This window comes from Centrocercus urophasianus, unplaced genomic scaffold (genome assembly GCF_019232065.1).
Source record: "Centrocercus urophasianus isolate 14NV4802_14NV808 unplaced genomic scaffold, USGS_Curo_1.0 seq_10, whole genome shotgun sequence".
NCBI classification, from domain to species: domain Eukaryota; kingdom Metazoa; phylum Chordata; class Aves; order Galliformes; family Phasianidae; genus Centrocercus; species Centrocercus urophasianus.
Window position 1 is genome coordinate 7,655,821 of NW_024884142.1, and position 10,730 is coordinate 7,666,550.

The 10,730-nt window shown below is 42.8% G+C and overlaps 1 protein-coding gene across 2 annotated transcripts; it reads left to right on the forward strand.

Annotated features, from left to right (window-relative positions):
- The first annotated feature begins 344 nt into the window (after positions 1-344).
- On the forward strand, positions 345-10,339 carry E2F6 (E2F transcription factor 6). Of its 2 annotated transcripts, none has more exons than XM_042820306.1 (7): positions 345-522; positions 4,145-4,193; positions 5,593-5,809; positions 6,156-6,314; positions 7,492-7,606; positions 8,798-8,945; positions 9,682-10,339. In XM_042820306.1, the coding sequence occupies exons 1-7, from the start codon at positions 457-459 to the stop codon at positions 9,684-9,686; spliced, it is 759 nt and encodes a 252-aa protein (XP_042676240.1). In that variant the 5' UTR covers positions 345-456; the 3' UTR covers positions 9,687-10,339. The 2 variants fall into 2 exon arrangements, with proteins under 2 accessions (XP_042676240.1, XP_042676249.1); XM_042820315.1 differs by lacking the exon at positions 345-522 and adding an exon at positions 5,155-5,258 and having other exon boundaries at positions 4,179-4,193.
- Positions 10,340-10,730: the final 391 nt, after the last annotated feature.

The window sequence follows — 10,730 nt, forward strand, 5'->3', positions numbered from 1 at the left end:
AGAGCAACAGACGACGGCAACGGGACAATGAAGCACGAGGCACGCGGCGCTGGCGGCACAAATGAGGAACGCGCTTCCCGCCGTTCAGCCCACAGCAGCAGTTCCGGCGCGAGAGTGCGCGAAAGCTGCGCAGGGCAGGATGGGTGCCCGGCCTGAGCACCGCAGAGGCTTCTGGGTAGAGCAGCGCCGACGCACCGCCTTTGCGTGCCCTTCGCCAGGTGCGCGCATGCGCAAGCGCTCCATCCGCCGCCAAGCCGCCCGCAGGTGGGGGAGGGTAGGAGCGGCCGCAGCGCCTCGCGGCAAGCCCGGGCAACCGGGGCAGTCCGGAGGCGGGGTGGGGATGGAGGAGCCTTCTTCTAGCACGGGCCTGCAGCCTCATCGGGTAGGCCTCTGAGCGCTCCGTCGCTCCTCCGAAGGCCGCCGCCGGCGTGAGGAAGGAGGAGTGGCTGCGCGAACATGGCCGCCGCCTCCAAGTGGGAGCGCCTGAGGCCGTTGCGGCCGGACACGCTGCGTCTGAGCGCGGTACGCGGCGGGCGGGGGCGGAAGGGGCCGCCTGGGAACGGAGAGAGGGCGGGGCTGGGGCTGGCGCTCGGCTCCTGCCGCTGGGGGGCCGGAGGGAGGAGGGGTGCGTGGGGCGGGACGGCGCTGCGCTCGGGGCTGTCCTAGCGGTACGGCGCTATGGTTGAGTTGAATGGGCTGTGAGCGCACTGGAGAAAAGCAGCCAGGCTGCAGCTGAGCGTTTTGTTCCTCTCAACGGCTCAGAGGTTCAGAGGAAAACGAGGGTAACTAGCTGAAGGAAAAAAAAAACAGCTTCAGTTTGCTAAATATAGTAATGGAATGTGAGATGTATGTGACGTAATGCGATTGTCCAGAGGAGAGCCACGAAGATGATCAGGGGGCTGGAGCACTTCCACAAAGACGGGCTGAGGAAGCTGGGCTTGTTCAGTCTGGAGAAAAGAAGGCTGTGGGGTGACCTTATTGCAGCCTTCCAGTACCTATATAGGGAGCCTACAAACAGGAGGGGAATCAACTGTTTGAAAGGGTTGATAACAACAGGACAAGGGGAAATGGTTTTAAGTTGAGGGAGGAAAGATTTTGGTTGGATGTCAGGTGGAAGTTCTTTATAGAGAGTGGTGGGGTGCTGGAACAGGCTGCCCAGAGAGGTTGTGGATGCCCCGTCCTTGGAGGTGTTCAAAGCCAGGTTGGATGGGGCCCTGGGCAGCCTGGTCTGGTATTAAATGGGGAGGTTGGTGGCCCTGCCTGTGGCAGGGGCGTTGGAGCTTCATGATCCTTGAGGTCCCTTCCAATCTAAGCCATCCTATGATGAACAGATGGCAGCAGAGAATAATCTGTTTATTATGAGCAATGCACACAATTGTAAAGGACACAGAATCTGTGGCTCTGAGTTTGTGTGAGGTACCTGTGGGGATGGGGTGGCTCTGGTGGCCTCATAGCTTTGATGATGCTACAATATGCTTTCTTACTTTTAACCTGTCCTGAAGAATTTATAGACTGAAGTTGAATTTTTACTGTGAAGATTCCAACCGGTTTTAGTAGGTATGTTTAAAAAGGGAGAAAGATGTTCTTAAAAACTTGTAGCAGGGGATTTTACTTTTGGAAGAGGTACTTTTCCAACCCTAAGTTAGAGCAGGTACCAAAGAGAAATAGAACGACCACTGATTTCTCAACACATTCTCCAAAATGAGAAGATAGGCCTTTTCAATAGAGTCTTACACTATTGCTGCTGATCAGCATGCTGAAAACAAGGCACTCGTGATCCTGGCAGGCTTGCAAACTATGGGAAGACTCAGTGAGTACATTTGAGTCAGGTTTTCCTTGCAACGTGCTGAATCACTGGGATGTTACAGAGCAGTGGGATCTGCAAAAGCAGATCTTTCTGCCAGCAGTCGTACAGCAAGCAGAGACCTTCACTGTCTGAAGAGGCCAACCTCTGCTTCACTGTGACCTCTTTTCAGGCAGTTGTAGAGAGCAGTAAGGTCTCCCTTGAGCTTCCTCTTCTCCAGACTGAACAATGCCAGTTCCCTCAGCCGCTCCCTGTAAGACTTGTTCTCCAGACCCAAATGTAAACAAACCTTTACATTCTCTCAAACTTTTACTCACTTACTTTTACTTTGGCAGTCTTCAGGGCTCAGGTTATTCAAGCAACATGTCACTGAGATACTGAGAGAGGCAGCTTGGAAAGATGAAGGGTGGAGGCCTGTAAGGACATAATCAAGGATGACTGGATCTTTTAGTACTGTGTTAACAGTCAAGGAAGGGTGATTGGAGGAAAATGTGAATTTGCTGCTAAAGGGAAGAAGTAGTTTAATGAAAGCAGACGCAGATAAGGCTGAAGTGTTCAGCCCTCTTAGCTCTTCGGATGTCCCTTAGGCTTTGTGCCTAACAGGTAGGGTTTGAGCTGGAAAGGAACAGCCAGCAAGGAAACAGAGAAACCTCAACCTGAGTCTGTAGGACCTAATGGAGGGTAGTAACATCACTAATAAAGGGTCTGAGAGACCTGGCTGATGTCATTGTTAGGTTATACTCTGATCTATGAGAGGTTGTGGAATTGGAAGACGGTGATTGGAAATAGCCAGTGTGACTGTCCTTGCAAACTGAGTACCTTCAGTGACTGTAAATCCAAACTGCGGATGTCGTCTACAGTAACGTTAGCAGGACTTTTGAAGTGGTCTCCAGCAGCATCTTCATCCTTAAATGGGTATCCTGCAGATAGCAGGTGAATTCAAAACTGACTGGATCATTAAGCTTAAAGAGGAGTGCACAAAGGTTTATACTTAACGTGAAAGTGGGTTTCTTGGGGAATTCTTCAGGAGTCTACTGTGGGACCAATAATGTTAAATATGTTTATCAATGATGTAGAGGATGTGCCCTTCTGATGCTTACAGTTGTCAGCAGATGGGGAGGGGAAGATGTTAGGAACCTCTGCATAGGCTGGAGGGATGGATCATCAAGGAGCTGATCAACTTGAACAAGAAAGTTGAAAAATTGTGAATTTTACACCTGGAACTGTAACTTAACATGGTAAAGGCTAGCAAGTGAGATGCTGTGGAATCATTCTGCTGAAGAGTCCTGTTTTGACTGAAAGTCTGTATGGACAGTGGGCTAAATATGAGCTAACAGTATGTTCTGGCATTGAGGCATATCGGATTTGTTGGCTTGGCCAAAGGAAGTAGTTCTTTACTTGTCAAGTATTACATTGCTCCTGGAGTGCTGTGTTTTATTTGGGACTGACCAGTACAGGAAGGATGGTGATAAACTTGAGGGCAGCCATCAGACGTTTGTCAAAAGTGGTACACGTGTTTTAGAGCACATAACTGAAGGAACATTTTAAGCCACAGCGACCCATGACTATTTGCAAGGCAGTTGTCAAGAAGCTTCAGCCAGATACTTAAGGGCAGTGTATGATGACAGGCTAAAAGGAAATAGCCATAAATTGAAACATCAGGAGAGGTTGCACATTGGCAGAAAGGTAAATGTTTTCATCATAAAGATAGGCAGGTGGAATGGGATGCTTAGAGAGGTACAGCCATGAGCCTTGGAAGCTTTCCAGACCCAATAGGAAGGTGATCAGATGTAACAGCTGTTTCTGTTTTGAATGGGAGGTTGGTCCAGGAACTTTGAGATCTCTTCCAGTTAGAATGAGTCTGAATTTGAAATAATGCTTTTGTTAAATTGCAGTGGGAGAATAGAATAACGTACATAGCTACACTTACCATGTGAGTTTGAGAATTGAGCAGACTGCTACTAGTTTGGAAGTCTGCTGTCAACTGTATCAACTGTATGTGAGCTATTACATGGAATGGCCAAAACTGGTATTTATAGATTTTATGGAGATACTGGTTTGTGTTGTGACCACTGCCTAAGATTTATGGAGTTTATTGATGTTTCCTGCCTTCCAAAACAGCAGGAGATGTGCTCAACTTAAGAGCTGAAAAATCTGATGGGTATTAACGTGTGTGCCTTTGTTGAATGGGGTTCCTTCACAATATGCTCTGCTGAGCTGTCAGCACCCCTGTTACTGTAGCATCTAGAGTTGGGTCGTGGGTTTCTCTGTTAAAAGCTTCCTGTGCTTCCTTGAAACAGCAGGCATCTTGCATTAATTATACTCTATTTTTTTCCTCAGACACCAATGCTCGACTTGAATTTGGATGATGACGTACCAGTTGTAAAAAGTAAGTGGCTGCATTCCATGTGTTATCCTTGAAGTATTTAATGGTTTGGTTTTTTTTACAGTGGTGACACATGCTGTAAACAAATGAGAAATTGTTACAGACCTCATATAGACAGAACAGCTGCATGCTTAATTAACTAGCAGATATGGCAATGTATTTGTCATGGTTTTCCCTCTTCTCTTTCCATCTGCCAAGTATGTATCCCTACAGCTATCAAGAAAATGAGCTTACAGAGAAGTAACCTAGGGCGTCACGCTGCCTGGCATTATTTTTCAATTGGTACTAATAACTAGCATTATTTTTCAATCAGTACTGACAAATGTAAACACAGGGTTGAGCAAATTTAGGTTTTTGTTGTTGTTCTGATTTTGTTTCTCACTGACAGAATATTCTTACAAATCTCACAGTAACACCATTCAAAATGGAGTAGAAAGCTATTGAACCTGTCACTTCTGTTAAAAAGAGCACAGTCTTGTAGCCACAGAACGAGAGTGATACATTGCAAATAGAAGAGCATGTCTCGTTCATCCTGGGAAAAAATTGAAGCAGAGTGTTTCTAGGGAAGCTTCCTTACACGTGCATCCGTGTTCTCTGGAAGCATTAGACCATATTTAGTGGCAAAGTTTGATAAGATATGAAATACTTTGCAGTACAAGGCACAAGTAGCAATGGTATTTTACCACTTTAGTCTTTTATTGACTAGCATCAGAGATTTTAGATGAGAGCATATGTACCGTAACTACCTTTGTGCTTTAAAATGAAGGAGTGGTCAGGCATATGTAAATAACAATCTAACATTAACCAAGCTGTTGATGAGTCCTTTTCTGCTCTGAGACTGTACACTGGTGTCTCTTGATTTGTAGATCTTTGTTGTATAGTAAATTAAACAGTGACTGCAGCGATTTTTAGTCCCTAAGGCTAAACAGTGCAAGTTCAGTGTGTCCATACACTACATTCTTAGACTCTGGAACCAAGTGGACTGAAATAGCTCGTCTCCAGGGACTAACTCCTGAAGCATGCCTGAAAATTATTTGGGAGACCTACTAGGTGGTGTGAGCCAAGAAGGTACGAAGAACTGGGAGTAAGTGATAAAGCTGCAGTTCTCTGTCAGTGCCCTGACACTACCTGTAATTAACCTAAGTTTTTGTTGCTGTTGATTTAATAGTGAGAGCTCATGTCCTACAAATCATGTGGTGACACGACTGTTATTACACATGCTAGTTATAAATGTTGAAAGCACAAAGATAAAACCACTGCATCTTGTTAATGGACTTTTTGATGTAAATAACTGCATTCTTTCAAACTCTTACGTTAATTGCTACTTGATCACTTGTTTTCTAAGAGACGTTTCGTATTACCATGGTAACGTACCCTAAATGTTGTATCAAAAACATTACAGAAACTCTGAAGGTCAAAAGGCCTCGATTTGATGCATCCTTGGTTTATTTGACTCGAAAATTCATGGATCTTGTCAAAAGTGCTCCAGATGGTGTCCTTGATTTGAACGACGTAGCAACAGCTCTTGGAGTGCAAAAACGAAGAGTGTACGACATCACCAGCGTGTTGGATGGGATCGACTTAATTCAGAAAAGATCAAAGAATCACATCCAGTGGGTGTAAGTTGGCTTGAAAACTTGTAATTTCTGAAACAATAAAATGCAACGATGTTGAGTAGTATAGCTTTGAAAGTATTTTAAAGCACACTGGATTATTTTAACAGATAAAAAGAAGTTAAGTTTTTCTTTGTCTGGGGTCCAGACAAAGAGGATCCAAAGAGGACTCCAGGCTGTCTGCATGACATACTATATTAACAAGTGCCAAGTGAAAAAGCACATTGTGTCATGTTTCAGCTGAGTAAAGGATACCAGAATTCCTGGTTGTTTTCTATTAGTACACTTTCTGTGTTCAATAACCAGGCTCTTCTTTTCATCAGCATATTAGACAACTTTCATATTCTTTTAGAGGTTCTAATCTTGACCAAGTTGTTGAAATGGCAACACAACGGCAAAACCTTAAAGATGAACTTTCTGACTTGTCAGCCATGGAAGAAGCTCTGGATGAATTAATCAAGGATTGTGCTCATCAGTTATTTGATCTAACAGATGACAAAGAAAATGCAAAATATCCTTTTAACTCTTGCATGACTTTAGCATGTGGTTTTGGTTGCTAGTATTCAGGTGTTCTTGCAGAAGATTTAGACTCATACCCCAGGTATGCAGTAATATTGGGTAATGAGATCATCAGTTATTCTGTATTAGTATATAATAGGCACATGCTCTGTAGGATTGTGTACAGTTTGACTGATCCTTGGGAGAGTGCTGTCTGTGGGATGTTTCCACTGGAGAATACTGACAGAAAAAGAGTGGGAAGGACTGGAGTTGGACTGTTTGCTCTTCGTTCTTAGGGCACTTTGTCGTGGAAAGGAAAGCAGAGTATCCTGGTGCCAGTGAGGGTAAGGAATAGAGTATTACTGAGATAAGCAATTATTGGCAGTAGTAACAAGGAACAGGAATATGTAAGTGGGGCAGTGGTCTTAGAATCCTGACCATCACCTTGTTCTTTCCACTGTAGAGTAAAGTTGTCTCAGGGGCAGATCTTGACCTACCAGTGAGATTGAGTTGCTTACTGAGATGAGAAAGAGGACCCAAAACAGAGTGACAGTGGCCTTTTGCCATGAAGATACAATGGTACGTTGATCATGTCCTAATCTTTCAGGTGTGGTTTTATAAGGGTGGGACCTCTTTGGTAACTTTACTAGGACGTATACGTTGTATTTTGACTTCGGGTACAGTAAATTAAGGCTGAGCTCTGGTACCTGGTAAGATGTTAAAAGGTGTATGCTCAAATGAAGAGAAATGTGGCCGTTTCCTGTGTGATATCGGATGACCAACTTTTCAGTATGGTTTATCTATTCTGGTTAAGAAAGCAATTCCCCAGTTTTCCAGTTAATTATTTCTATATATTGTTAATATCAGATGAAAAAAGTGAATTCTTCAAGACTGTTTTCCCTCTGCTGTATAGACTTACGACAGTATTCACGAAAACTGTTTTATCAAATGCAGAGTTCATAATATTGAATGCCTTGATTTCCATGAAAGATGAAAGACAAAAAAAAAAAAAAAAAAAAATTCTACCTGTCAGCTGTTAATTAATTTTACAAAGCTAATATTAAAGTAATATCAGCTGAACTGTTGACCACTTTTCTGGAGTGGGTGTTCTGGTCAGCATATCTTAACATCATGCTCTTTGCTTCTGCCCATTAGCAAATAACTGTACAGAATCCTTGACCAATGTATACACTAGCTTATGTGACGTACCAAGATATCCGTAGCATTCAGGCATTTCAAAAACAGATTGTGATTGCAATCAAAGCTCCAGAAGAAACCAGACTGGAAATACCGATTCCTAAAGAAGTAAGTTTGACAGCTTTCTCTCTTCATGGTAGAGAAGTTCTTAAATCTTATTTCTTTTGCAGTAGCAATTTTAACTGACTCTGAGTTTCTCTGTTGTGTGTAGCAGATATTGGTACTTCGTTGTTTTTGTGTTTCACTAAATAGTGCTGTAGGTATAACAGTCTTAAGGAAATTATTTTTAGGATTTTTGTTTTGCTTAAATTATTAAACAATAAACGTGTGAACTTTACTTACTACATTAGTTTTGCTGGCAATAATGGAGCAGCTGTAATACGTGTTTCCCATTTCCAGTATCAGTGTGTTTGGTCATTATTAGGATAATGAAACCAACACTTGTTGAGCAAAATCTATAAAACAAACAAACAAAATAAGCTTGATTTGATAACTCTTAACAGCAAGTAAATGCTGTCTTACTGCCTAATGAGCAGGCAGCTATTGTTACTGTAGTACTGAAGTATGAAACATGCAATATGATCAACAAAAGAAGTAGTTCTGGTAGTCCACATGTATTCTTCGTGGAGGCAGGGGATGTGGCCTGTCCTTTCTTCATGGTACAGCATACCTATTCCTGTTCAGGTCATCCTAGGAAAAGAAGGTACAGATCAATAAAAACAGAAGACTTAAATCCACTATGCATATATCTGCTGCTTTCACAGGCAAAAGAAGCTGTGTCTCATCCCATGCTGGTGAGAAGGATAAGATTCCAGAGGCAGGCAGGATTTGAAAGGCAGTTCTTTAGAGAGAATGTTGTTCTAGCAATTTCCCACTGAGTTTGACTTAGTCTGTGCCTTGCAATGTGATGTCTGCTAAAGGAAAATAGTACTAGAGTGTGTTTTACATATTATTATAAAACCCCAGTGTGCTCTGAGTTGGTTTCTGATCCATGGCATCGACTGCCAAGTTCTTACTTTTGTTCTTACTTAGCATATGATAAATCTTGGTTGTTTATCAGTAAAGAGACTGAACAGATTCATTAGGTATGCTGCCCACCACAAGTGAAACCTTGTTAGCTTAGAGTTACCTAATAATTAGTCTGAAAATCAAGTTCTAACTTACACAGGACTAGTAGCACAACTTTAAATAGTTATGTCACTCTTGTGTTTGTTCTGTTGGGATTAAAATATGTACAGAAATACGTAACTGACACGTAAGGTTTGTCTTTTGTTTAATATGCAAGTCACTATTTTACAGGATTGCATCAAAGTACATGTAAAGAGCACAAAAGGACCCATTGATGTGTATCTGTGTGACGTGGAACAAGATAAACCAGGAGACAAAACTTCTGGAGATAAGGAAGCTGTCACTTCTGAAACTGAGCCATCAGTTCCTCCTGGTGAAGGTAACATCTCCCGTTTACATTTTTATCCTCATGTAATTTTTTTTTCATTTTTAAAAGACTGTCTTACAGTTTTCAACTTCAAGGTAACACTGTAAGTTTTCACCCCAGGAGATAGTTCAAGTGTGCTGAGATGTGCGGGAGCATAGGAAGTACCTGAAAGTTGTGTTTATGCTGTTGCATTCCTTCATGGCAACAGGAGGCAAAGGGCTGGGCACGTGAGACACAGCAAGCTGCTCTTGTTCTCTGACCCTGTCTCTTCCTTCCTCTGCTCATTACTGGCTTTCTGTCAGAGCTGACCGTTGGGCGGTGTGTGTGAGTTCTCAATCTGCAGCCCAGCGGCTCGGCTGGAAAACTGGTTGCCATGGGAGTTAAGATGTGTTTCAAACAAGACACTGTGCTGCTGTTTCTCATTATGCCCTATCTACAGGAGAGTGGACAGGAGATGAAACATAGTATTTTAATCTCCTAAAACAAGATCGGCTGGGATTCAGTCTGTCAAGATCTGCAGTGCTGCAGGATGTTGTGGTTGTTGTGGTTTAAAAATAAATGTGGCGAGAATTGCAGTAGCTTAGAAGATGAAAGGTACTTTATTTTTAGCAATTTTACTTCATTGACGAGAGGAAGAGCTGACTATTTAATCTTGTTTTCTTTTTTAACTATTTTGCTTGTGAAATGACTGTATAGTTTCCTACAGTGACAGGATTCTTCAGTAACTGGATCCTTCTTTCACTTTCAGGGTGAGAGGAACTACAACTCAATCTAACGCAACATGTAAATATCTGTGTTGTAGAGCTCTTCCAAAGCTGTTTGGAACTGCAAACTTGCCAACCTGAAATGCTCCAGAGTATTTTAAATTTAAAACAGCAGCGGATTGAGTGCTTGCACAGGAATGTTTAATCTTCCCAAGTCAGAAGACAATGGCTCCTAGATTTGAGATTAGGAGCTTTGATTTTATAATTGCATATGGGAAAACAGTGTTTTTAATTCATGAAATAATTTTAAATGAATCTGAAAAATGAAGGTTTGAGAACTGTTTTTGGAACAATCTGTAAACCTTCTGGAAATGTATATAATAAAGAAAATGCACTTTTCAGTTCTGAGGCTGCACTACTATGGAAAAGGATTATTAAATACGGATGAAGAAAGAACTGATGTATCAGAAGCCTTCGTTATGAGGAACGAAATGTAAATATTAATAGAATTATGCCTTCCACTGTGTAGATGCTGTTTGCATTACTTGCATCCAGTTCTGCATTAGATATGGTATCAACACTGAAGTTAAATAATGGCTTTTTGTGTACCTGTACCATGTCTGGGTAGCTACTGATGTAGGTTTATTGAGATGGTTTACATTTCTGCCTCTGTACAGCAAAGAAATAAACTTTATAAAAGCATTGAGTGGTCAGTCTAAATAAAAAGTATAATGATTTGTCTTTAAAATGTTAAAATTCTCTGGGTAACTACAAGCCCCGCTAGAGCTGCAGCCCATGGAATGGAGCAGCAGGGCTGAGGGAGCTGCTGCCTGCGGGGCCCTGTGCCCAAGCAGTGCCTGAAGGGTGGTGGGCCTTGTGATGCAGAGCTGTGTTGGAGCAGTGCTTGTAGAGCTGCAGCCTATAGGAAACCCACACAGGATCAGAGTGGGAAGGACAGTGTCCTGTCGAAGGGACCCACGTGGAGCAGGAGCAGCGTGTGCCTATGGAAAAGCAGCAGAGATGAGGCCATATAACTGCCCACAGCCCCTGCTCTGCTGCACTGCTTGGTGGAGGAGGTTTGAAGTTGACCCTG